At 35.8% G+C, this 27,825-nt stretch overlaps 1 protein-coding gene across 1 annotated transcript; it reads right to left on the bottom strand.

Annotated features, from left to right (window-relative positions):
• Nucleotides 1-43: 43 nt before the first annotated feature.
• LOC136800458 (centrosome-associated protein 350-like) lies at nucleotides 44-27,825 on the bottom strand. Its single transcript, XM_067057115.1, has 35 exons — nucleotides 27,696-27,825; nucleotides 26,427-26,470; nucleotides 25,920-26,072; nucleotides 25,439-25,514; nucleotides 25,197-25,283; nucleotides 25,007-25,078; nucleotides 24,443-24,565; nucleotides 23,293-23,439; nucleotides 22,799-23,002; nucleotides 22,221-22,475; nucleotides 21,793-21,882; nucleotides 21,627-21,682; nucleotides 21,305-21,403; nucleotides 20,395-20,499; nucleotides 20,216-20,240; nucleotides 19,897-19,956; nucleotides 19,407-19,586; nucleotides 18,937-19,176; nucleotides 18,380-18,423; nucleotides 17,578-18,120; nucleotides 17,326-17,365; nucleotides 16,870-16,963; nucleotides 16,533-16,624; nucleotides 14,946-15,190; nucleotides 13,309-14,746; nucleotides 11,799-11,974; nucleotides 11,360-11,395; nucleotides 9,028-9,318; nucleotides 8,469-8,690; nucleotides 7,767-8,248; nucleotides 7,318-7,502; nucleotides 6,816-7,082; nucleotides 6,040-6,207; nucleotides 3,989-4,140; nucleotides 44-3,319 (listed from the first exon to the last, which is right to left on the bottom strand). The coding sequence occupies exons 1-35, from the start codon at nucleotides 27,787-27,789 to the stop codon at nucleotides 263-265; spliced, it is 9,642 nt and encodes a 3,213-aa protein (XP_066913216.1). The 5' UTR covers nucleotides 27,790-27,825; the 3' UTR covers nucleotides 44-262.

The raw sequence follows: 27,825 nt of genomic DNA, 5'->3' as shown, positions 1-27,825 counted from the left end.
ATGCAAGATGAATCATTTTAGTTAGGGTAAGAGAGACAGTAGCTGAATTGAATAAAAATTCTAAAGTAATAATAAGCTAATACTGAGAGTTTATGTACAAATAAATTTTTCAATTTTATATATAATATATAATAAACTAGTTCAAAGTAAAGAAAAAGAGCGGAAAATTAAAATTTCAAAAATAATAAATATCTAATTTGTCAATATGACGGATTGGAAAAAATGCAAATATAACAAAAATATCAAACCTTTAACGGCGAGATCATGATAGAGCTTGATTGATAATATCTACCGTTTCTTCCAGGAGACTTTCCAATATGTTATCTGCAAGTTGGAATTTCACTCTCAGCTCATCTTCATCATAATTTACCCATTGTCCTTCTTCTTGTCTTAGCTCGTCCACTAAAACAGCATCAACGTAATCTTTCTTCTCTAAGTTCAACGGTAATTTACGTTTCAACTTCATCAAAGATGGGCGACCGGATTGTAACCCGATACATCCGCACACATGATCTTTCACTAAATCGGGGAAACTATTCGACTCGTCTAAATGCACTTGACGAGTGAATTTGGAGAAAGTTTTGCGTGGACGTTTTAACCAGATTGGGCGCGGTTTAGCCTGTATATCACGAAACTCTTTCAATTCGCAATAAAGTTGAAGAGTCAAATCGAATATCAATGTCTTATAAAGCATGGTACTCGGTACATCAATTTCACCATACGTTTCCAGAGCTAAAATACTATCAGGCACAATCAAACGTTCTAATTCAGACATTGAAAAGTTTTGACGTTGGATCTCTTGTAATGCTAAATTCACAATCTCTCTCGTATCCTTTTCGTTAAGTGGGATACGTAATGGTAGTTCTTTCTTTGGCGTTTCTTTCATAGTTTCTTTACCGACCGATTCAATGAGTTCCAAGTCTTGGTCATCTTCTGGTTCACGTTCAAACAACTTATCCATTTCATCGTGTAGATTCTTAAGTTGATCACGTTTCTGAGAAAGTACATTGTTTTCCTTATCACTATCTGAATCTAGATCTTCATCCATATCATTAACACCAGGAATGATCAAGGATAAAAAGTCTTCTTTACTACGTTGAGATTCAACTTCGTTTTCTTTGTCCGAATTTAATTTTTCATCCTTCTTTCGTCCAACTTCCAGCATGACAGAAACAGCATCGTTCAAGAGAGATTTGCAGACATTTTCTGCGTGGTTGTCTATTTGCAAGTGTGGTTTGGGTTTTGAAGTTGAATGTACTGGTGTCTCCATATCCTTAGACGAGCTTTTGGAACTTGCAGGTTCTTCCTCACTGGACGCTGATTTTTGTGGCGATTCAATGGAATCTAGACGTGGGGACATTGCTTGAACAGAATCTAAGATTATTGATTTCAAGAGGCTGTCGGTGATGTTATCAGCTAAAGTATGGGTGTCCAGCTTTTTAGGTGATGGAATTTCTACCGATATCGTAGACGCAGTATCGTCCGTTTTTGCAGCAATTTCGTCTAGCTCAATTTCTATGGATTTTGTTGTTTCTCCTATAGTCGTTGAGCTTGACGAATGGTCATCAGTTGTATAGCGTTGTTGGTGTGAAGAATCTGTTTTCTTGGAGGTTGTGAATGGATCTATATGCATTGTTGTTTTCTGTGTTGTCGGTGCCCCTGGCACTGGCTCGAAATGTTCGGAGTACGACTTAACGGATGCCTGCTCGTCATCCTCGATAGAGTCTTTAACTGATGCTTTTACCGATGTTGATTTGACGGAGTTTTCTCTTACCGAAGTTGACTTGAGGGAGCTTTCTTTCAACGATGTCGATTTTAACGAGTCTTCTTTTACCGATGCTTGATCTAAAGATTCGTCAATTTCTTCGAGAGTCGTCGACGACAAAGACTTCTCGGTATTTTTTTCCTGCTTGTCAACTTTATCAACTTCACTGTTGAAATGTTGGAGACGTTCAATAGTGGTGAAAAAACCATGGTCTTGAGCACATTTAAAGTATTGTTTATCGTGGAATGTACCATCATTGGTGCCTAACGGTTCATCAAGTTCAATCCCAGCTACCAATACTGGTGAAAAAGACGTTTTCCCGAGATAACGAATAGTTCCCATAAGTGAACCTTCGACTTTGACACGTTCATTTACACGGAATCCGTACGCGTTGCTTACGTTCGATTTGGAAAACTCGTCTTGAGCCGGTAGACTGCTACGACTTGTAGTTGAAGAAGTCTTACTTAGACTACTTGTTATGCTGCGGGATGTTGAATGGTTAGAATGTAGTTTCTCACTAATGGAACGGTTAGTATCAACTTCCGTAGCATCTTTAGAAATGGGTTCACTTTTGTTCACTTTAATGTCTTTCTCTGATCGCTCCGAGCGAACGGTCGATTCGCCACTTTCGAATTTACTCGAATATTCGACAATTTCGATTTTGGATTCTTTTAGAGTCTCCTCTTTTTGTGATATTGGATCTACTGGCACTTCTTCACTAACTGAGAATTTTGTGATTGATTTGTCAACTTCTGGTGGTAAGCTTTCTCTAACGGATGGTGTCTTCTCATCCAAAGTTGCGTTTGGAGATACGCTCTTTTCTTCCAACGTCGATTCGCGCGATGTACTTCTTGCCGTAGAAGCATTACTACGCGACGTTTCTTTTGACGACAAGCTTATTTTAGACGACGTTTTCTCCTGTGAAATCGACGTTGACGTCGAAGAAGACAACGAAAGTTCACTTTCAAAAAGATCGTCATCGTAAATGGCATCAAGACTTTTAACAGATGTTTTTGGTGTCTGTGTAGAAATGATCTCCTCAGCAATGGATGATTCTTTCGATTCAGTAGAAACACTGGATCTGTCTTTACCAGCACTGATATCACTGATGTCATCAATGGAGTCCTGTCTCTCAGATATCGCTTTCTTATTGGTGGTATCAGTTAGAATCCTACTCACCGATTTATCCGATTTCAACGAACTCTTATCTGACTTGGTTAACGTCTTAGATGTGGATTTCGAGGATTCATCTTTGATAGATTCTCTATCTGGTGATTTTCTGGTAGTGTTGGTTGCCGTGGCAATGATCGTTGAATGACGTGACGAACTGGCATCTCCTTTACTGGATTTATTGGAAGATAAACTGCGGTCAGATTCCGATTCCCTGTCCGAAAAATCTAAGCTCCTTCGAGATTCTTTGTCGCTTGGAATTTTGATTTTCTCTGGTAAAATGACGGTATCGAGGCTACTTCTTGGAGAAAGGACGCGAGGTGTGACTTTAGGTAAGTTGACTTCAGCTGGTATATTCTCTTTATTAATTTGCTGTTCAACAACCTATGAAAAAAATATCGAGAATGTCTTTAAAACGAATGTATTTTCAAGGAACGAAAAAAAACAGCCTGACTCGTTTACTAAGAAACCTCAAAATCATCATAAATGACCTTTACATTTCCAAAAAGGACTAAATCAATAGAAAAAACAAATACTTGATGAAATTTAAGACCGCAATGTGACAAGGTTAAGAAAACCATAGGTTTCTTTCAATAATATCATCTATTTCACGAAGATAACATTGGTAAATAACGTTTTAAGGACCAAGGCAAATAGAAAGTCGTGACACATAAATTTTATCTGAAAGTTCGATTATAAGGATATCTATTCTGTGAGCTTAAAAAAATCTTTTAAACATAGAAGAAAACTAGTTGTGGAAAATTAATAAAAATATAAAGCAAAAAGGGTAAAACTAAGAAAGCCGAGCACTGTGAGGAAACAGCACGAAATGTTCATCTTCTACCATATGAGCAAAAAATTGTCCCGACATTGTAAATCTATAAACAATTTTAAATCAAACCATAGATACAAAATTATATGAAAAGGACTATTAGGGCCAAGTTTTTTTAAACGGAAGATGAAACTTTCAAACTATGAAAGTGTTTGTTCTAAGCAAGCTTATTGAGCCTGACAGAGGAAAGATTCACGTCCTAGACTGACAAAAAACTTTACCTGAAGCTCTCGGCGTAATTCCTGTTCCTTCTGTCGAAGTTTTTCTTTCTCCTTCTGTTTACGTAATTTCTGTAGTTCGGAACGTTTTCGACGTAATTGGTTTTCCAGAAGCTTCAAACGTTGTTCAGCATCACTCGCATCTGACGTACCCTCTAAGACAAGAAAATGACGAAATTAGTATTAAGAGAAAAAGAGCGTTATATCTACAATTCAGCAGCCTCAAACCATGACACTGAGTCCGATTGTTTGGTTCAAACTAAGAAAAAAAAACACAATCATATAATTTTGAAAACTACATCCAGATCATCCAGCTGATTAGTCAAATATGAAACAGTATGGCCAATGGAAAATTTAAAATTTCAAAGTTTCCAAAAACAATATTGCATAACGAATTTAGCAGAACAAAAGATCGGGAAAACCATCTGAACAAATATTTCATTAAACACCTCCCTTTATGTAGGTGGGCATTTCTTACGTTGTTACCCAATAGCAATAATATTGAAATTAATATAACTTAAAGAAGTCAATAATATTGGAAAGGTAAAGATGAGTAGATTAATGATGGCAACACAAATTGAAGATCACGCAGTCGATTTTCCATAATGCTTTGAAATCATTATAGGTGGATTCTGAAATGTTTTTTAATCTTCCTCATGGTTTCAAAACTCCACATACCACAGAAACGAGGCCAAAGAAAGAGCATTATGTACATTTTTAAACTTAAGTCAGAGGGTATCAATATTAAAATAAACTAATCCAATTTGCGGACGACACTCTTTACAGAGCACAAAAACTTGATTGACAAGTGACGAAAATCTCTCCCCTTTTCTCAAGAATCCATTAGCACCAAAAAGAGTGAGATCTAAAAGGATAAACCAAAACCGCAAAAATGTTTTAGCACCATAAAAAAAAACATTAGCAGCCAATTAAAAATCAATTCTAAAATTGCCCCGAGAAAAAAAACGCCTTACCTTTTCGAAGCTTAGATAGAAAATGCAATAAGCAAATATACAAATCACATCGCATTCTGTTTCAAGCCGCGGTCTATTTCTCCTTTCCGTCTCTCAGACTCAGTCTTCAAAAAGAGTGCCTGCGCAGGGCTGTACAAGGTGCTTTAATCAGCTGATATTCGCCTGATAGCTTTCCTTTTTAAACAACATTTTTTTATTCAAACATTTCGCACGCAAGAATGTGGAAAAATTTTAATCGCGCTTTAAAAACGTCAACAATACACGAGAAGCCTGGGAACTAGCTGTATCTAAGTGACATCATCAATTAGAAAAAAGACTTATTCAATAGTTTATTATGAGATGTCTAAATAGCTGCTGTCAGCTACTTATTATCAGAGATATATTATAAGACTGCTAAGTACGTCTTAAAGACTGTGCTCGTCTTTTTTATCATTTCTTTAAAACTTTTTTAAAATAAGATATATCGTACATGGGAGCTTTTGATCCATTAAAAAAAGAATATAAAATTTCGTTTGAGTTCTAAAAGGTATACGATGCTTATACTTTGATAGGCTTCAAGAATACTTTTAAATGCTTTCTCTCAAAATGTTATGGTGGATTTTTAACAAATGCTCAGGCATATTTTGTTTGTAAAGTACAGTATGAATTAGAGATAGGAAGGTAGCTATAACAGCTTTTTTTCTAACACAAGAATGTTTTACATGAAAAAAAATTATTAAAAAGGGGTTTCCAAAGAGTTTTCGTAATGAGTTGGCAAAATGTTGTTTAGATTGGTTCATTGTGAGAAAAATGGGGTTTCCACTGTGATTATAATGTAAACGAATTGCATCATCATGATGGGGTTTTCCCTCGTTCTTCTATACCTCATTTTATTGCTTATCAAAGCAAAACGTGGAAGTAAAGAATCAAGTTCGGCCGTTTCCACCTAAGATATTTTCTTAAAAAAGGCTAGATGGAGCTTGATATTCTTATAAAAGATATTCTTATAAAAAAAACGTGTATGTATCTTTTCACCGAGTTCCCAAACTACCTATATCACACACAACAAAATAGAACAAAAACAAAAATATTAAAAATTACCTGTCCATGAGTCTTCTTCGCTCTTTTTGAGATCCTTGGGCGGGCGAGATCGTGATACACTTGATGGAGATGGTTCTTCGAAATCGTTGGAATAACTGTATGAGCCACCAGAACTGGGAACCTTCGCACTTTCACTTTCTCTCAGTGTTGTGGCTTTAGTCGTTGACCCTAGAAAATGATATAAAAATGAATTAACACCATTCACTTTAGATTTTAAGAGTGACTGATTAAACTCATGTTTTTACATAAAATAATGAAAATTATTTCATCTAATCTAAAAAGGTATAGAGAAGAGGTTTCAAACTGGCTCGGATTTAGAAAAATTCTTAGCCATGATTAACTTTACGCTACGAAGAAACTAAAGTAAATCATATACCATTGAAAAGATCATTCAGAGCACTATAATTTTGCATAAAAATGAAAAAATAATTGAAAAAAAAATCGAAAATAAAGAAGAGAATTGTTATCCTTTAGTGCTGAATACTTAATTTTTGATACAGAGATGCTCCTAAGCCTCTTGATTTACCTCAGATATACCAGCATATGCAATTATCTTTCACATAGAAAGTTAGACACATTGGAAGGCCAATTGGAGCTCGCGGTGGAGTGAAAATACAGCAAAAACGGGGTTTTTCGACACTTCTAGCTGCCCCTCCCAAATTCAAAGTTTTACAAAAGATTCCTTGCAATTCGAATGATTCTAATAATTTCTAACTCGAAGAATACATCGATCTACCTTAGAAGGAAAAAACGCACAAGAAAAAGGGACTTCAAACCTGTGGCATTAATAACTTCAGTGATGGTTCGGTCACCAGTGTCATCATTCTCCTCCACATCTAGATCTTCCTCTGCGATGGAGGACACTGATGTCGGAGGATCAACGAAGGAGTGTTCTCCCTCTCCTCCATCACGTGGTTTGATAGTGGAAGATAGAGGAGTTTGGTGGCGTTTGGATGAACGTGTACTGGTGGTTGCAGTGGAAGAAGAACGTGCTGTTGTTGGTTTTGTTGGACTGTCGTTTGTTACCGAATCTTCACCCGAATCTAATGGAAAATTTCGGTTGGACTGGTTATAAGAAGGAGGGTTAGAATTTATTTACAAGATTACATGAGTTGTACTTCTCAGTAATGATTACAGATAAATGATCCAAAATACTAACTAAAGCTAATACAAAATTTTCAAGAATTCAATAAAAAAAAGAAATTTTAGGAAATAAAAAATTTTTATAGAATAAAGTGTTTGTCAAATTTGTGGTCAATTGAAAAAAGTATGACAAACCTCTGCCAGAAGTTTCATCCATCTTCATGATACCTTGGTTGAGAACTTTCCTGATGTCAGCTTTCAACCTCATCTCTTCTTCAATGATCTTTTGTCGCCACGTCTTCAGTTTGGTTTTACGATTCATGATTTCAGAGAATTGCTGCTTCTTTGCTTGAAGTTTCATCTCACGCTCTGTTAAATATCTACAGAAGTAAGGTATATAGCTTTAGTCTTGCTTAAAATTATTTTTTTTTACTTATTCATAGTATTTGTTTATATTTACTCTAATTACTTCATAACTTTCAAAACGTAAAAACAAATTTTAAAAGCATGGTAAGGACAAATGGAAAATAAACTTTTGCTTTAGTTCTCTCAAAATTCTAACCAAAAAGGTCTTTGAGAACACGAAGAAAGTAGTCCAAAGCTCAATCTTAAGCAATTATATGATGAAGCTACGAACGACTTACTTTTTACCAGCCACGTATTTCAACTGCTTGAGATCTTTCGAAAGACTAGATCCTTGGCTAACATCAAATACTTCATCAGCAGCACTCATTGTTGCCTCGTCTGGTGGAGTAACAGTATTGGGAGTAGAGCTGGTTTTCTTTGATGCAATAGAAGCGATCGAATCGTGTTTTGAAAGAGAGGTTGCTTCCGAGATCGATTTTGTTGTAGACTTTTCTTTGGAGAAAGCTTCACTGATCGATTTAGAGGACTGTGTTCGAGAATTTTGTTTCGACGGCACGTGTTCACTAATTGAGCCAGAACCCTGTGAAGTCGGAGAGGGTTTGGATAAAACTTCCTCGCTGATGGAGGGTGTTGGTTGAGTAGATTTGGGTGATTGAGGGATACTTCTAGGTGTGGTTTTTCTTGAATCACTTCCATCACTGGCAGCTGTGGTGATGATTGAGGAGGTCGCTGAGGAGCTTTTCACTTCTTCTTTGATCGTCTGTAAGGAAATGAAAATATGATAATGGAAAGTAAGTCATGCTGGTTTAATACAGATAAAAGATGATTGAATGTCAATATGTTACTATTCTAATTTTCAATGAAACATTCGGTATTCAGTGATTTCGACACGCCCATGGCCAAATTTTTTCGCAATACACTGATTGTGCTAAAGACGGACAAACAAGTTTTACGTCACTTAAATACAAGAATGAACTTACACTACTGCTATCAGACGATTTTTCGGACGTTTCTGTATATTTCCCAATCTGATTCCAAAGCTTATCGGACGTTTGGCTCGTGACGTCATCGTAATGACCGATTCGGTTCCAGATCTTTTTAGTAGATTGTTGTATACGTTGGATGTCTTGCTGTTGTTGTAACATAAATTTCCGTTCTTCACTGGCCGCTTTGTGTGCTTGCTTGATACGACGAATCTCAGCCTGTAAGAATGTCGTTATTTTTAGGTAATTCAAAGTAAGTTGGAAAATTTCCACCTACAGTAGCTGTTTGATTATCTCATACATTTTCAAGCCGGAATTCTGCCAAATCGTTAAATAAAGGTATGCGAGTCTTTGAACGTCTTCAAAAGTAATGAAAGGTGGATTCAATCTAGCAAACTTAAAATTCGAATCGTGATTTTTTTTTTGGAAGGGCTACTTACTTAGTTGGAGTAATACTTGGTAACCGGGTGAGAATCGAAATCGTATTCACCGAGACTTATATAACAGGAGAGAACAGTAATTTACTGAAATTCTTGATAAATGAAATCTAACTCACCTGTTCTGATTCAAGTCGTTTCATCAGGGCGCGTTGTTTCTTATTGATGGGCGGCATTTTATCGTCCGCCCTTGCGCCCTTCTTTTTCATCAATGATTTCTTTTGAGTTTCTAAAAAGGCGATTTCAGCTTTGGTTTTATCGATGATAGCTTTCTCACGAAGTGCAAGAAGAGATGCTTGATGTTTGGCACGCACTTCTTCTTCTTGGATGTACTGTCGGACCATGTCGGACGTGAAACGGGTGAACGTGTCTTCTGCAACGAATGGAGACCGAGTACGCTTCTTTGAGACCTAAGAGAAGGATTGTTCACCGTAAGTTTGAGTTCGGCATAAAGGTTGTATCACAGCCACTTTGAAATATTGAACCTTTGCTTGAAAACAATAGAAACAAGCAACATGCTGAATGGACCTACCTGATGATGAAAGTTAGTTAGCAATGCGAAAAGAAAAATGAAAAAAATCAGTCAGAAAATATAGCATTTAGCGAAAATACACAACACAATAAATTCATCATTGATTGTTGATGGGGGAAGAGAGAAGGGTTGTAAGGAAAAAATAAATAGGAAGTTCTGGTCGCAAAAATCAGTTTTATTGACAATTGAATCATGCTTGATGGTGAGCATTGTTATCAATAATGTTTTTGTGTGAAAAACATAGATATACAAGAAAAAAATCCAATGAAAATCTGCAAAAACAGCGATTTCTGGCAACCGGAAAAATTTTTTTCACAAAAATCGAACTCGGCCATTTTTGAGCATTGCGAATACGCATCTTTCTGAAAAAACTAAAAATGAAAATTCGAGAAAAAGTCAAAAAACCGGTTTTTCCGGCATATTTCCGGCATTTTCGGCCGGAAATGAATTTTTTCGAAAATCGGGCTCCGTCACAATTTAGGTATTGACATTTTGCATCAATGTGCAAAATTTCATGAAAAAATATAAAGTACAGCTCAAGAAATTCAAGAAATACCGTTTTTCCGGCGAAAATCGGCTGTTCCGGCGATTTTTAGAAAGTTCCGGCTTCAAAAATCAATTTTATTGAAAATTGAAACAGGCTTTATGGTGGGCGTTACTATTAATAATCTTTTTGAATGAAAAAACAACCAATTATATGGAAAAGTCCAATGAAAATCTAGAAAAACGGTGATTTCCAGCATTTACAGGCATTTCCCGCCGGAAAAAATTTTTTCTTAAAAATCGGACTCGGCCATGTATTGAGCATTGTTAATACGCATCTTTGAACAAATGAACAGAAAAAACTAATGATAAAATCTCGAGAAAAATGCCAAAAAAACAGTTTTTCCGGCATATTTCCGGCATTTTCGGCCGGAAATGAATTTTTTCGAAAATCGGGCTCCGTCACAATTTAGGTATTGACATTTTGCATCAGTGTGCAAAATTTCATGAAAAAATATCAAGTACAGCTCAAGAAATTCAAGAAATAAAACCGTTTTTTGTTTCCGGCGAAAATCGGCTGTTCCGTCCGTTCGTTCCGGCGATTTTTAGAAAGTTCCGGCTTCAAAAATCAATTTTATTGAAAATTGAAACATGCTTTATGGTGGGCATTACTATTAATAATCTTTATGAATGAAAAAACAACCAGTTATATGGAAAAGTCCAATGAAAATCCAGAAAAACGGCGATTTCCGGCATATTTCCGGCATTTTCGGCCGGAAAAAATTTTTTCTCAAAAATCGGACTAGGCCATGTTTTGGGCATTGTTAATACGCATCTTTGAGCAAAAAATCTGAAAAAACTAATGATGAAATCTCGAGAAAATACCGAAAAACCAGTTTTTCCGGCATATTTCCGCCATTTTCGGCCGGAAAAATTTTTTTTTCGAAAATCGGGCTCCGTCACATTTTGGGCATTGCCATTTTGCATCATTGTGCAAAAAATTAGAAAAAACTAATGAGCCGATCTCGAGAAAAGCTGGCAACAGACGAACGGACGAACGAACGGACGAACGAACGGACAAGGGTTAATTTAAAGGACTTAGGTAGGTCCAAAAAGTGTGAAAAGTCCCTGAAAAGTCCCATTCTTCGAGATTTCAAATTGGCATAACTTGAGTTAGGAAAATAAATACACCGAAAAATTTAGAGGTTTTTCTTAAAATCCTAGAAGCTATCTGCAGGCAAAATATCTCAGACCATCTGATTATCCCTTTAACCTTTTTTAAACATAGAGAGATCGAAACATTTTCAGAGCTGAAATTGAATTTTTCACGTTTTTTATTTGAAAACTTCAAAAAAGAAAATGAAATTGAATTAGAAAACTATGAAATGGATATCATATTTATCTAAAAGTCAAATTTTTAAAATCATAGGCAATACCTTTTCTGCGACCTTTTGCGCTGGTAGCATTTCATCCTGGAGAAAAAAGATCAATAAATTGTTTATTAAAGCAAATTCTTAGATAAATCAGTCCAGCCGAAGACACCAAATCTAAATCGTAAAATGTAAATTCTCATAGGTACGGGGAAAACACTAGCGAGTACCTTACCAAAAACCCAGATTTTTCATTCCGTTTCTTGGTGAGTTCCACTTTGTTTTTGATGACTTTCGAGAAATAGAACCCTTTTAAGTTTATTGACGCAAATTCGATTTTCTTGCTACTTAAAGCCTCGAAAGTGTAAAATGACGTCAAACATCGAATATTTAGAGCCCGAAAACCTTGGAAAACATTTTGAAAAGTGGAATAGACGTTACTGCGTAGAAAAAAGCCGCGACGCCTAGTATAGGCAAGGAAAACACAAATTCTTATAATCTTTACCGAAGAAGTCTCGTCATTTCCAGACACGATGAAATCACGGTGAACATCCAAGCTTTTACGGCGATGATTTTCGGAGGGTAGAACTTGTCGAAAGTCATGCTTCAAGTCGTCTTCGGTGAATGAAGATTGAAATTTCTCGTCTGAGTAATTACTTTGAATGGTTTCGTTCCTTGATACTATGGTTAGAATGAGATACCAAAAATGATTCGGTGCAAGAAAGAAAACTCTTAGCATTAGAGTCATTAGGCCGGTTTACACTTTCTCAGCAAATCTCTTTTGACGTAAAATTGACGTTTTTTTCAACCACTCCTACAAAAAATGGGTATTTCTCAAGTTTGACAGGACCTTCAAATGCAATATTTTCACAGATAATAGAAAGAAAGTTAAAAAAAAAAGGGAAATGGATTTTCTTTAAAGTTTGTATTTTAATTTTTTCTTCTGATTGGTTCCAACCGGCCCATCTACTCAGGAAAAAACATAACCCGAAGATCAGCACCCTTCTTAGTTTTTAAATAAACAAGAAGCCCAGAGGGCATGAAGGCCCAGCGAATAAAAGTATGAACTGAACAAGACTTGAGTAGCAGAGGGGATTTGAACCTGGAGTCGATTATACAAACCATAGACGCCTTAGACCATTCGGCTATCTCTTATTTACAACAATAAGTAATAATTCATAATATTTAAATCTTATATACAGAGATGTTTTTTTCCTAACACGTGAACAACTGAACTGTGCACATGATAGAGAAATGTAAAAACAACTTTTTTTTAAAAGAACATCTTCCTAAAGAGAAGAAGGTTTGTCACGGTTTGTTACATTGTTTTTCTTAAAACACACTACATCTGTTATGTTCTTATAGTTTTAATAGTTAATTGTATTTTCTCCTTTTATGTTTTTAACCAATAAAGACGATTTCAATTGTTTTTTATTCTGTCAATCATGTTCTAACAGCCAATCAAATCCTTCACAATCTGAATTAGCCTGTGCTTGAAAACGCCATATATGAAAACGCGTATCGCCTAGTAAATTGTTACACACTGACACCGGGCAGAATGCTAATGAAAGGCCCAGTACGCTAAAGCTAGCTGGGCCAAAAACAACAAGAAAGTGTTCATAATTTGGAATATTTCGATGACATTTCAAAAATCTACTTTTATTCTATTCTTCTAGAATTCTATTAGAATAAAAGTAGATTTTTGAAATGTATTTAGTTTATGGTTGACAATGATGAGATAGAAGTCATCGAAATATTCCAAATTATGAACACTTTTTGTTGTTTTTTATTTAAAAACTAAGAAGGATGCTGATCTTCGAGTTATGTTTTTTCTTGTATTTTTTGAAATTGTCTGGTACTGTTGGATTCTACTCTATGTCATTTAGTGAGATTTGTTTTCGACATTTAAAAATTGAATTAAAAATAACCCTCAGGCGAAAAATACTGTAAACAAAATCAAATTCAGAGCGACAAGTGTAGTCTGCATATAGGAACTTTGATGATGAATAACGTACCAGATTTTTTACCAGTGCTGAACAAAGCTTCCGTCAATTCTTTATCTTCGTCAACTTCTGTCGGTACATCCTCTGTCACATCTGTATTTTCGCCGGCTGACGAAGGGAACTTCTCAGAAATCACCGATGATGTTCGTTTGGTTGTCGGTAGTTGTTCGGAAATATCTAATTTACTGGCTGGGGAAGTTCGGTTTGAAGTCGGTAGCCGTTCAGAAATCTCAGGCGATGATTTTAATTTTGAGGCACTAACGTAGCTTTCGGATACAGGTTCAGTATAGCTTGGTGACTTAGCAGACGATATATTTCTTCTAGACGGCGTTTCATCTCTAATCTCTTCTGAAATTTCAGATTTGTCTTTTTGTTGCTCTATAGATAAATCTTTAGCAGTGGAAACACTGGATCCCGTCTGATAAGAAGTTTTGGTAGGTGAAGTTGTTGAACGATCAGAAACAGTGCTGCTTTCCTCACTAAATGACGTGAAGGTCTTTGAAACCTTATGAAGAGACTCTTTCCGGAGCGATTCCAATTTCTCGCGGTGTTGTCGCAGAGCCACTTCAACTGCAGCCGTGGATGCCGCAGAAACCGCAGAATTCATTATGCCATCGATGTTTGCTAATCGATCGTCGACGGATTTCTTGTACTCCTCAAAAGCGTCACGACGAACTTTCTCCGACTCTTTGATAGCGTCTAAGGATAAAGCAGTCGCTTCATTTTGTTGTTTGGAGAAAGCTTGAGTAGAAACAGCTACATTTTCCGCTGCTTGGCTTTTCACTTCAGCTATCACCTTCTGCGCTTTGGTTTCAGCCTCTAAAGCATTGCGACGCGCAATTTCGATATCCCTAGCAGATTGAGCTGCTTTCTCTCTTGCCTCGATGCTCATTCGATCAAGCTCTTTTTGGTGTAAAACTTGCCTATTCTTTAAAACCTGGGCAAGCGAGACAGTCTCTTGTTGTGCTTGAACTATATCGCGAACACGATCCATTTCCGTCACCTGTTGAAGGGAATCACCCACAGTATCGAATAAATTCAACTCAGCTCTGAGACGTCTTTCCAATGCGTTTGGAGACATTCGATCATCACCACGCCGGGTATTGACATTGTGAGTTACCGGAGTATCTTCAGGTGCTAAGTTTTTTACCGGTTCATGTCGTGGTGACCTTCTGGTTGATGTCAGAACCGGATCTAAAGGATTTTCACCATCGCGGTCGCTGAACAGGGTAGGTGATCTGCGAGGAGATACTGTTTCTTCGGTGGTGTAACTCAGGTCTAAAGTTTGATGTTTACCGCTTGGCTGTACTTGTGAAGATGGTACCTTACCAGGCGACACGGTGCGAGGAGAGAATAAGATCTCAGAGTTTTCAGAATCCGAGTTGGTTTTGGGTGACATTAAACTACGATATGATGGGGTCTTGGATTGACTTTGATGTTTTAATGAAGGCTAGAACAAGAAAAGAAAGGGAATTTTGTGGTTAAATATCAGCTGGTTTAATGGCCAAATCTTGTTAAAGCTTAACGATATCATCTCGTTTGAGTGGTATGATGAAACTCCAACAACCGAGAAAAATCGTATTTGATATAACTCTGGATGAGACATAAACTCGTTTCAAGCTTAAAAAAAGTCTAAAGAAAAAAATTACCGTGTCGGTTTTATCCACTACATTCAACGAAGTTGGTTTGTTATGGCTGGTTGTGAGCGTCGCACCTTCCAAACTATTATCGCCATCACTGAAATTACTACCCGTCAATGTTTGTTCAGACAAAGCATGGAGACTGTCTTCACCATCAACTCTGGTCACCTCATCATCTTCTTGGTGTGTTTTGTCCTCATGTTTCTTGGCATCTGCTATCAATTCTTCAGTTTCTGTACTGTTTGGTGTCAGATCTAAAGAAGGAGAAGATATATATGAGGAGTTTTAACCTTTACCACGCCGAAGCCGTAAATATACGTTTTTCGTGCAGTTTTAAGAAAAGCCGCCCTACCGCCTTACAGACGCCTTTAAATCCCGGGAAATGTCTTATATGACGGAGAGAAAATGTAAACAAACTATTTTCAATAGTTTGAAACCACCTACTTTCGATTTTAACTGTCAAAACAAACTGGAAAATCAGGCAAAATATTCTTTGGGAAATTATGAGCTCATTGACTGCTGTAACTAACTTTTTATGTTTATTTAGTGGAAAATGGTTTGTTTTATTGATTGTAAATGTTATGTATTGCTTGTTTGTAGTTTAGTCAGTGTTTGAGGTAAGTTTCTGCCTCCTTATTCTTTAGTATGACGGTACATTAAGGGTGAGGACCGTCATCGACCGTCACCGAAACCCAAGTTAAGGCTTCTGATAAGGCTGCAAAGAGTTTCAAAGTGTATGTACTATGTTATTTCTATTGCTTTCATGCTGGTTGATGATAAGAAAGTCATTTTTAGCTGTTTTTAGTGATATTTCCCATAAAAATTACCTCAAGGGGCCTCTGCCTTACGTACCTCTGATTTACGTGGAAATTTTCTCGAAAACCAGGGTTTTCTAAAAATGAATTCTGCCTTTTCTAGTAAAGGTATGATTGTGATTTTTTGGCTAGCAGTTGTAGTTATAATGGTGGAAACAATGAGCCAGAAAATTATGGTATCGCAAATGTTCTCCCCACTTTTTTTTTAACCGGAACTTAAAATTTTGAAAAATATGACAAATTGCGTCTTGAATTTTTTTCAACTCTAAGGCAGAAGACTACTGTGTCACCATTGATAGAGAAAAATCCTTTATTTTAACATTTTTGGAAAGCAGGATAGTTGGGCTTTCCAGAATGGGCTTATTTTTTTGAATCGGTTTAGTAGATCAAACGTTATGACGGAAAGCGTAAAACTGTCATTTTTCCCAAAAAGACCGGGGTGAAGTTCCCAGAGAGAAGGCGTGGTAAAGGTTAAGTTTAAGAATTGCACCAACCTCAGGGTAATATTCAATCTCTTTTCCATAAACCTTTTGAGGAATCAGTAATTGAAATCAAGAGACAAGATTCACTCCTGATAGTTACAGAAAATGGCGAATAAAAAAGAAACTCAAAGTTTTTTCATTTTCTGGGTCAAAAGCCTACGTCATACATTCCTTTGTTTCGAGCGTAAGGCCTAAAAGCCTAGAGCTGTCCACTGTGAATACTGCTAGCAGGTCCATAATTTAACTCTTAAGGTTTTTAAAATAAATGTCTAGATAATGAAAATAGACATTATGTTTACCAGAAGGAGGGAGTGTGGAGTGTCTTTCTTCAGATAATTGCTGCTGACGTAATCCTGGATAATTCCTGGCGAAAATGTTTATCACCGAATATCTAGAAAAGGAAGTGAAATAATTGAACTTAAAACTTTCAAGAATATAAAACTTTCTCTCTCCATCAATCATTTGACGCAAACCTATATTCATTTTTGCCCATGGTGATTGTTGAAAATTATCATATCACTTATCAATCGATCAATTTCTCGGTGCTTCCAAATCCTATAGGAGTCAAAGTTCTTCGGTAAAGTTTATATATGGACCAGTTCTTATCCATTATTCCTTCCCAAAAAAAAACTTTACCTATCCTCAGGCACATCTTTATACTTTTCCATAATTTTTCGTAAGCGTTCCCTGTGGTCGTCCTCTTCTTTTGGAGATTGATCGTGTTCACTGTCTGCAAGTTGAAGAAAAAAAGAAATAAAAAATATTTGTATTCTTTCAAGGCATTATGGTCCTTTATGTATCTCTCAACATTTTGAATATTTTGTGGCCTAAGTTTGATGCTTTGAATAAACGTTGGTTAAGAACTACAGTCTAATATTTTTTTTTTACTTGAAGGCAAAACTAAAACTCAATCATTTCATTCCTTCCATCATCAACCAAGTAAGTATGACAAGAAATTTGAAAAATAACGACTGACTCTTTGTCTCTCTATGGACTTTATCATTTTGAAAATAATGATCTATGATAACAACCCGAGCCCTCTTGTTTACATCATGTAGATGTCAAAATTGTAATTGGGGAAGGATTTCATACCTTCTTTGTATGTAGGGGATGACTTTTGCGACGGTACAGGCTGGAAGAAAGGAGAGAAGTATCCACTACGTTAGAGTACAAAACTTGATACTTAAAATCAATATCAAATTGATAATTTCAATCGTCATAAAGCCTTTCACTTCAGTAAGCTCATTAAAAATAAAATATTAAAACATTTTTGAACGACTTCTTTAAAAAATAGTATTTGGGAAACGGGTTTGTCCATGATGACAGCATGATAATAATTTTTACCCTGGAGTGTGTCTTTTTAGAAATGGACGATAATGTGTTTTCAGCGTCATCAAGGGAAACTTTTGAAGATTCCAGTGCTTCGCTGATAAGACTCTGCAACGATTGTTCATCTTTATGCGGCGATTTTACACCTCGGCTACGATTCGTTGAAGTTTGTCGCAAAGATCGATCTGACGGTTTGCTATCTGGTGATCGGGGCGGAAAGCTTGGTTGGAAAGATGAAGTGTACGCCGATCGGTCGGTAACTTTACTGTCAGGAGACTTCGATCTTGAGCGGTGTGAACTGAATGCTGACTTACTGTCCGGCGATTTTGAGCGTCTCTCAGGAATCTTACTAGGAATTCGAACCTTTTCATAAAGAGCACTTGCTAACTGGACCTGCGGCTCCATTTTGAGGTCGCGTATAAAAGCACGGCGTCTGGCTTCTTCCATGGTTTGATGCAGGGTTCGGCCGGACGGAAGTTCCCACGAGTGTAAACCTTGTCGGACGTTGAAGCCGCGGTAAGCTGCTTGTATTTTTCGCGCTGCTGTCTCCATTTCATCCTTGGTTGAAAAAAATAGTAACAAATCAAATTAAAGTACTGCTGGGCATTGTAATGTTTTTGGTTGGTGTAGAGGCTTTGCAAAGAACAACTGAAAATCACTCTTTAACTCTGATATCTTGCACACTACTATTTTAAAGATTGAAGCTTAGCTTTTAGCCGAGAGCTCAAATTCTAAGGGCTCTAGCGTGGGATTCAATTGGAATTAAATTGCAAAAAAGGACAAATCTCAATTAAATTTTAAAAAGAAGAATATTTACTATTTTGTTGTTTAATTTAGCTTGCGAGTCCAAATTTTCAACACCTGAAATTAAAAGAAAAATCACAATAAAAACTTCTTGATTGTTTCTCGATTGGTCTACATAAAATTGAGGAAAGGGAATAAATGCAACAATACTCCTGAGGGGAAATAAGCCCTTTATAATGTAAAGGAATGTTGGCATGCATCTTGTTTATTTCAAAGCAATAAAATACTAAGTAATACGCAAGTCATTTTAATAGCTTATAGGTCAACCAAATTCGGGTAAACTGAGGAGGTAGAACCCCAGATTTTAACACCCCTATTTTAAAAGCATTTTCAATGGAGCAATAACGCAAGTAAAGTGAGCACGAGCATTACTAGATAATTTTAACTCTTTTTGACTGAAAAAGTGGTAATCATCATAGGTTGCAAAAAGCAAAGGGCGCCGAAATCAGCAAATCAGGGGTTTCATGTGGCGCTCTTTGTAATTCGATGGTGCAACACGTCTCCTGCAAGTAAGCTACTGTACTGAGTAATTTTAATTATTTTAGACAAAAGGGAAGTACTGAAACGTACCTGGGAAATGCGAAGCGTATGTCATCTCTTCTTTACGAGGGATTGTTACTCTCTGTAATGTTGATGCTGACGGTTCAGGACTCTTTATTTTTTCTCTTGTCGCACCCATCGAGGTTGTGCTTTGTTTGTTTTGTACTAAACCAGTCAACCTCTTTGATTCTTCCATAAGGCGTTCACGCAAAGCAGTAGCCGTTTGTCTGATAGCTGCTATACGATCTGCTTTGGACGGTGACATGGTCGCTAAAATTGAAAACAATAAATAATTTTAATCATAATCGCAAAGGTTAATAAATTTATACATTAACTCCACACATCAAACAGGAGTTTGATCCATTTCATCCATTGAAGAATCTGGAGCAGCGTGAATATAACCCACTCGCGAATATACGTCTCTCCCTGCCAGCATAATTGTATTACCAAAGTAATCAGGAAGAAAAAAAACTTTCAAAAAACTGTCAAAGAAGTATTACTTTTCTTATCTTTAGCAGGTGGTGATAGCAACCGATCATTGTTTGCTTGTTCGATGGAGAAATGGACATCATTTTCGTGATCGTTATAAGTGGCAATGTCATCAAATTCAGTTTCAGTATCTGCCAGTGGTCTTGACGAGGTCGTGCCACTAATCGTTGTGGAAAATATATCATTCATATCTAAAATAAAACGAATGAAAGCCATTAAATGACAATATGAAATGCAGTACAGGTATAGTCCGTCGAATGCCATTTGGAAAAAATTTTTATAATTTTACAAATGCTTTTGATAGTTGAAAGAAAATATTCTTATTTAATAATAGACGATTATTCAAGTAAAGACGGGCTATAAGGAAGTAACGAAATTTTCGATAACAGTTTTTAAGTTGCCTGTAGAGTTGCCGAACAACCACATGATTGTGTTGGAATATTATCGGAGAAGTATGATGGTTACTAGACAGAATTTGTTGTAAGACATGATATGACTCACCTTTTTCAGGAATATGATCCATTTCTGCCTCCCCTGGATAATCAAAGCCTTTCATCATTTCTAGGAAAAATCAAAATGAGATGGGTTTTTAACTAAAGGGAAGTAAATATTACTAGAGTAAGGCTTCTTCGTGATAAAGCTTTGATGTCAGCTACTTTTTTAATCAAAATTTCGTTTCGTTTCGTATCTGTCGTTAAATGTGCTGTATGGGTTTAGTTTAAAACAGTAGTTGATGTCCCTATAAAAGGGTATCCCCCCCCCACGTAGCGCCATAATAATTTAGAAACGTGTTGGATGGAACAAAATTTATATGTCTTACCATTAAACTTTGTCTTTGCTGAGAGCTATATAGAATAACAAAAGTTAAGTTATAAATTAAAATATTTTTTAAATATTAATCCCTTAAATTATTTCCCTACTTTTCCATTGCACAGTCAACACATAGTCAAGGAGGATGGCTCTAGCATGGAAAATAGCTTCAAACAAAAGATAAAATACCTTTTTTGCGAAATCATCCTTGATAAAAGTGCTATAGCCAACATTTGATCGTTTCGCAGGTGCATTGCTTCCTTTCACTGCTGCCTTTTGCTTTTTGTACAGCTCCTATAATTTTAGATCAAAACTTAAAAATCTTTAAATATCTTTCTTCATAACAAAAACAGTGGTCAAACCAAGGTTTTTCGTCTGAGACGGAAAACGGATTTTCACGGCAAATTAGCACATATTCTTGAAATTTCGGAGAATTATACAGAATTTTGAGACGGAAATTCCTCTTTATTTACTTCACTAAGACGGAAATCCGTCGGAGACGGAAAAAGTTTGAACACTGCAAAAAATAAAAGCGTACACCGCTCTAAGTTTTGTCATTTTAAAATGGCACTCTATACTGCTGCCAAATTTACAACAGGAAATTCCTTTTTTAACTCAAAAATTGCCATTAGTCTGCCATCTGCTTTGAAGTTATACATTGGGCTATTCCAGAAAAAATTTGGGAAGGGGACACCTTGATTTTGTACCACCCTGGATTTTCCACCTCATTTTACTGACCGTCCTGGATTATTCATCATCATTATCATCCTTCCACCTAGGTCCAAATGGAAAATTCGCGCTTTCTCAAGCGCCTAGGGCCCGCAGGACACCAAAGTAAAATTTCTGACACAATTTACTTTTTTCGCACGGAAACAGTGACCTGAAAAAGAGAGCATCCTGCTGGATTATATATTACACTAAAAAAACTGGACCCCCTGGATTTTTTATTTTCCAGACTACACAACAGACCACAGACCACCCTGGACCTCAGACCTTCTCAACATAGGGGAGGGCACAGACTATCTCTCGAATAACCTACTAGGTGTGTAGAACAACAAAGCAGTAACACCCCCAAAGTTTAAAGCAGGTAGTTGTTAACCTGTAGTTTCAGTTCCTGTTCTTCTTTTTGTTTTCTTTGTTTTGCCTGTTCTTCGATTCTTCGTCGTTTACGTTCAGCTTGCTGCTTAATCATGTATTTCTGATTGGAGGGTCAAGATAAAAAGTTAATAACAAGTAAAAAAGGGTCTCTCAGCCAAGAAAATTTGAAATCTTTAAATCTAAAGGAATTTGAAGAATATTGACAGTCAACATGTTTCAAACTAAATATGAAGGAAATAAGTATTTGAAGTAGACAAAACTAGTTTTGTTATCTTAATATAGATTCGTAAAATTTGAAAATAATAAAAACACAAAACAAATACCTTAACTTCACTTGGATCATAATGTCTTTCCTTTTTGGTAGGATATAATACTTCGTCTGAATATAAAGTTGCAAAATAATAATGAATGAAATTTTTCCACGATTTCAAAGGAGTATAGATTTAGATTTAAAACAAAGTCGATAAAATAGTACATAAAGACTATTACCAAGCTTCCGTTTGACTGAAGGTGATTTCTTTGTTGCTTGTGATTTTTGACCAGTATCAACTACTGCTTTTGCCAATTTCTTCCTCTTTGCTGTATAAAAATAAGGCATTACTAATGGTGCAAATTTGTGTTTAAAACCTCTTTACAGAATATGAACTTAAAAGACGTTCTTAGTTACAAGTGTTGTGTGTCACTAAGAAACAATACTTAAGAAACATTCTCAATTACAAAGTAAAATGCCATTAATGAACTAAAAATATAGACATCACTTCATCATATCAAGATACATGCTTTTAGTTACGATAATATGTGAATATGGAATGGAATGTCTACTTTATAAGTAAATACGTGAGATCTTCCAGTATATTTTCAAAAGAGACAATTGATAGGCACAATGATACATGAAAATTGAAAGATTAGTCTCTTACAAACTGGTGAAGTTTCATCTTTGTGTTGCAGTTCTGCCATCACATCTTTGGCTGTTTTTGTCAGCACATCATCTTGAAGTTGTTCCAAACCTCTTAGTGAGTCTGTATCACTTTTCTGTTCTTCGCTAACTGGTGATTTTGAATGGTCAGGGAATATTTTCTCATCTGCTTTTTCCGATATTAAATCTTTATCAAGTTCTGAGTGAAGGTTTGAGCTTGTTTTTTTGGAATGACTATCAGTTGAATTATTGTTCTCTAAAACAAAAGAAAACGAGATAAGATTGCTATTAGTGCTACTGTAGCCCCAAGTGGTTCTTCATTTTTAGCCTAAAATAGTGACTATATCTGGAGGAAGGAGTGCCAGGAACTGTGGTGCCTTGTTTTTTACCTTGCTCCAGTAAATAAAACAATTTCTAGTTTGGGTGTGCATGCATGCACATTTGAAATAAAAAAGAATTAAACATTTTAAGTTATGAAAGTGATGGGTTAAGAAACCCACTTGTCATGATTTTAGCACTCGAGCCACTATGTCTGAAAGTTTGGATCTCGAAAACCTCTTTTTATCAATTACTTGATACCTTTATCACTTTTGAGGTCTGATGTTTGGTTAGTTTTGGTGGTGGTAGCCAAATCACTTTTGCATTCACTTTTCTCTTCTTTGTGCATGGTCATTTCTTTTTTATATTTCCGTTGGATTTGTTGCCCCACCCTCCATGAAGAAGTTGTAATGATATTGTTTGTGGTAGATTTCTTTGTTGCAACTACTCGTTGGTTCTTTGAAACTAAACAAAAACAAATTTCTAAAGTTCAATTTGGATTATAAGCAATTACAATCACAAATAAGAATCCCGCTCGAATATATTAAGAAAACTGTTTATAATGTCTAGCAAAAGGTGACAGGAAAGGTTTTTTTAATGCTGAATTAATGGGCTTGCAATTTTCGAGAGCAAATTTCTTATAATACTTTCAAAAAAAGATTTATTTCTACTGCCCTTTGATTGGGAAAAGTTAGGAGTAAAATTCTGTTATTAAAATATAAAAGCATGTTACAGATACACCATATTATTATTACCTTTTGCTTTTTTTCTGTCATGGGCAATACGTTTATTAGTTTTTGCTTGGTCAAGTGAAGCTTTTTTTGCTTTCGATTTCCTCTTCATTTGTGGGGAAACTTTGACTGTCGATTTGACAAAAGTTGCATCTGGTTGTAAATTAAAGCCTAAAAAGAAATGAATTGGATCATGTTCAAAAATAGTGTGACATTTAGTGAACTCAAAAATTTAAAAAAATATAGTATTTCTTGAATACCTTGGGAAATATTTCAAATATAAGGCGAATGATAAAAAATGTTTTGTTTCCGGAATGCGGGTGGCCGGAAAATAATTTTTTTTTGCTATTTTTGATAATTTATGGCTCATTGAAATAGAGTTTAAGAATAACTTTTATGTATAAACACAGCATAAATTATGCCCTAAATTACAACAAGTACGGACTACTAACGAACGAAAGTTTGCGGCCGGGTCAGAAAAAAAATTTTTTTCACCCGGCCGGTTTCCGGAATCAAGAAATTTTTTTTGTTTCGCCTAACGTTGAAATTTTATATTATGATCGGTATTTACACAAAAAAACTTATTTTGATGAAAAAAATGCTAAAATGAGTAAAATGTGTGGCTCCAGGTCCAAATATGTCCAAATAAGTGTTTTGTCAGCCACCTCAAAGGAGGAAATGGTTTGTTTGAAAATGACACTTGAATCCGTAACTAGAGGTATCATATTATCTCAAAACAGATAAAAGAGCAACATTCTGAGACTGGTTGGTTTTGTAGGCCACCAGTGTTGTCAGCCACATAAACGACTCATAGCTTATCTTGAAATATCTTGTAACCCAGTAAGCCACTTAATTTCGCTCCAAAACAATTGGAAAGGTTAATCATTCTACTTATCCTTGGTGAAAAAATAAACTGTTAGCCACCAAAAATACTCATTTTATTAACATAATTATCAGCCACTTTGAAAATGTCACAAAACAGGCCTTTATTTTTGAACACGATCATTGTCAAATAAAATTCTACAATATAAAGCCATGATACTTTGTTGTGGAGCCTTAAGCTTAGAGAGATCTTAAAAGTATTAATCAGAAAGAAGCAGTTTAACTTAGCCTCTTTTAAATCTATATTCCCCATAATTTGAGCCAGAAACAGAATTTTTTTAAAAAAGCATACCAGTATAAGTGGGAGCAGTAGGTGCATGAGCAACTTTCCGTGTCATGGCTGCTTGTTGTGGAATTCGTTCATCTTCATGCTGCACAATATCATTCTCATTGTGATGAGTTTTATATGGAAAAGCTAAAAGGTACCAAAAAATTATATCAAGTTACGAAATAGAATGCAATATTGATGCTACACACTGCTACACTCAAAGTCACTTTGAATACATCTGAATGTAATTCATGTTGGACAATGTCAATCTCATTGTGATGAGTTTTATATGGAAAAGCTAAAAGGTACCAAAAAATTATATCAAGTTACGAAATAGAATGCAATATTGATGCTACACACTGTTACACTCAAAGTCACTTTGAATACATCTGAATGTAATTCATGTTGGACAATGTCAATCTAAGATGGACAAAAATCTCATTCCCATAAATACGTTTTTGCCTTCCTAGTTCAATCTGAATTCACAAGGCTACTTTATTGCAGGATTTCTTTCAGAAAGACTCGCACTTTTGTTATGAAGACTTAAATGAATTTAAAACTTTTAATTTGTTCCTTGTTAAAACATACCCTCTTCAACAGTTGACGTGCTTGAATTAATTTTTTGCTGTTGAATCTTCTCTTTCAGTCGTTTGAGAGCCTCTAGATATTGTAAAAAAAGTGATCATAGACAAAAAGCAAATTGAGGCATTACATTAACAATGTTATACAAGCTTGTAAGCATTTTAATACTTTATAAAAAAACTAGTTCTACTTTTACCACTTTTTCTTTCTCGTTTGGACAATGATCGCAGTGATGTATTGCGTTGTGGATGTTCATCATGTATATTGTATGTGTTTATTTCATCTAAACAGAGGGTAAAAAACAAGTGAAAAGAGTGCAATGGAAACAAGAGTATAAGAGAAAACAACAAGATTGCTAGAAGTGAGATTTCGAAAGCTAGGAAGTATCTTGAGAGCAACCAGCCTTTTTCACAACAATATCTCTAAAGTGCAACTCACCCACGCTTGGTGGAATTCTATGGAGGTTTGGTTGTGGATAGCTTGGAGGAGGAATGTTTTCTTTGCGTGTTTTGGTCTAGAGAAGATAGAAACATGTCTAATCTTATAACAGACTATCCATTCTGTGCATATCACAATCCGTTCTAAAGGGATAATCTGACCTGCTTGTTCAGTCAAAACAAAAATGAAAGCAACTTGGTTCTAAAGTTTGCTTTAATTGGTACTAGATTTTGGTGCGAGTGTTGCATTTTAGCCAATCATTGTGATTAATTAAAGCTCATTTAAAATTCATTCCAAACTTTGATGAAAAATATCAAATCAGTGAGCCAATCAGGGCAGATTCTCTTACAGAGCCATGGCCTTTAGAGTGACTGTTTGCCGAGTATCAGTAGTCAATTTCTAGTGAAATTCTTACATTATAAACATTAAAAGGCGCTTGGAAAGGAGAATATTGTTTCAATAGCAGAATTTGAGTTGTCACCTGTTCAAGCATTTGATAAATAGTCCTTCGTTCAATGTTTGGATTGTTCTTATTCTTGGGTGGAGGTGGCGGTAAGCGTTCATCTGCCTCATCATCATGGTAAAAATCAATAGGGCTTGATACTTGCCTTATTCTATGGTTTACTTGATTAATCTATAATTTTAAAAGGAATGATATAATATGATAAGAAGTGCATTGCCATGTGTTATAATATTGATTATATACCATTATTACCCAGGAAAAAATTACAGTAGGGTAATTTTTCTTCTTAAGTCTAAAAAATAAAGTTGTAGGGGCCTTGGAGCTTTTGAATTTAGAAATTATAGATTAATTTGTAGATTATTTTTTATTGTGTTTTTTTTTTTAACTTTTCACTTTTCGAAAAGTGAATTAAAAAACCTTTTAACTATCAATCAAAAAGTCATTTTCAAATCTTAAATTAGAATGTCTATCTTCTAAATATTAAAACTCCAGAATGAAGAATTGATGGATGTTAAAAATACCAACCTCTTTCTTTGTAGCTGCAATAGAAGACCATGCGTCATTCAGTGCTAAAACAAAAGGTAAAAAAAAGAGTGACAGTCAATTAGAATACTAACCTTTATAAATTAATTCTGAATGTTTTACTATTAGAAATGTGTTTGCGTAAGTGATTTCATAGTATTCTCAACAGAAAAGCAATACACAATTATAAAATTTTTTATAAGAATATACAGGCGTAGTGGTGTAGTGGTTATCGTGCTTGACTTCTGTCCAGGAGACTCGAGTTCGATACCCACCGTGGCACTACGATTCACTTGGCAAGTGAATCATCCTTCGCCCGGGTCAACCCATGCCATGTGAGGGGAATTGGGTACCATAACTCTGATACAAGAGTATGGGTAGATATTTCAGACATTGTGGTGTGCCGTGACACTCGGGAGGTTCTACACCTGCGAGGACATCCGTTCTCCCGTGTAGTTCGAGTGTCGTGGTATACACCATGGCTCGGCAGCTCGCATCTGCAGGGTTGCAATGTCTGCTTGCGCTGTGATTCCTACTCCACTGTGGGTAGGACCCATTCCGATGTATCGGAGGGCATATCTATCTATCTATAAGAACACCTGACTCAAATTTTGGCCAAAATCTAAGACTGAATATCCAGGCTGTAAACTATTTCACAGTCTAGTTTTTGATATTTTATGTTCTGGTTTACAGCCTGGTCTCCCTAGAGCGTTTTGCATTCTCAGGACCGATCTACATGTAGCGGAGCAATTCTGAAACAAAAATAGGGTTACCCTCTACTTGCTAGCGAAGATAGAACTTTTTGTTACATACGAAAACATGAAAAAGAAGAAAACGGAGGCAAGTTCATTTTCCAAGAAAACATGGTTGGTCATGATAATGCATGCAAACTTGTTTATGGACTTTGGTATAATCTTTGGATGTTTTAAATGGTTTTAGATCTTGCAAGGTTGCTTTTTATTAATTTCTGTTTTGCTGCCCTGGGTTGGCTAGGAAAGTTTTGGAAACATGGGTTTGTACTTTCATTTTCTGGGGAGACCAAGCTCTATAATTTTAGAACTTTGTATATTGAGGTAAATTTTGTTTTTTCTAAAATTTCGAGCTTGGATATCCAGGCTAAATAATCTAGAGAATAAAGAACAGAAAACATAGGAAAAGAAACACATCAAGGGTGAGAAAGAGAAATTCAGGAAAAATGGTGTGGTGTGTGTGTAGGATAAAAGTTTGACTTGTTTCAAGATAAAAAACATTAGAGTATATACACTCAAATACCTGATAGAGAGGGACCAAAACTGGTATCACTTTTTGAAGCAATATTCAAACTAGGTTTTTGCACACGTCTTGCTTTATAATTGAAATTTGACATTGTTAGTATCTTTTTCTAATATCTTGAGTCATTTCT

The sequence above is a fragment of the Clytia hemisphaerica genome, unplaced genomic scaffold (assembly GCF_902728285.1).
Source record: "Clytia hemisphaerica strain Z4C2 unplaced genomic scaffold, Clytia hemisphaerica genome assembly, whole genome shotgun sequence".
In the NCBI taxonomy this organism is placed as follows: Eukaryota; Metazoa; Cnidaria; class Hydrozoa; order Leptothecata; family Clytiidae; genus Clytia; species Clytia hemisphaerica.
The sequence above is the reverse complement of the archived record's forward strand: the minus strand, read 5'-3'. Positions and strand labels throughout refer to the sequence as shown.

Coding starts and splice junctions, on each gene's coding strand:
- LOC136800458 (XM_067057115.1), bottom strand. CDS start 27,789: ATGTCAAATTTCAATTATAAAGCAAGACGTGTGCAAAAACCTAGTTTG. Junction 15,191..16,532: donor CTCCACACTCCCTCCTTCTG/GTAAACATAATG, acceptor CTCCTTCTTTAG/ATCTGACACCAAACAGTACA. Junction 7,503..7,766: donor AAATACGTGGCTGGTAAAAA/GTAAGTCGTTCG, acceptor TTACTTCTGTAG/ATATTTAACAGAGCGTGAGA.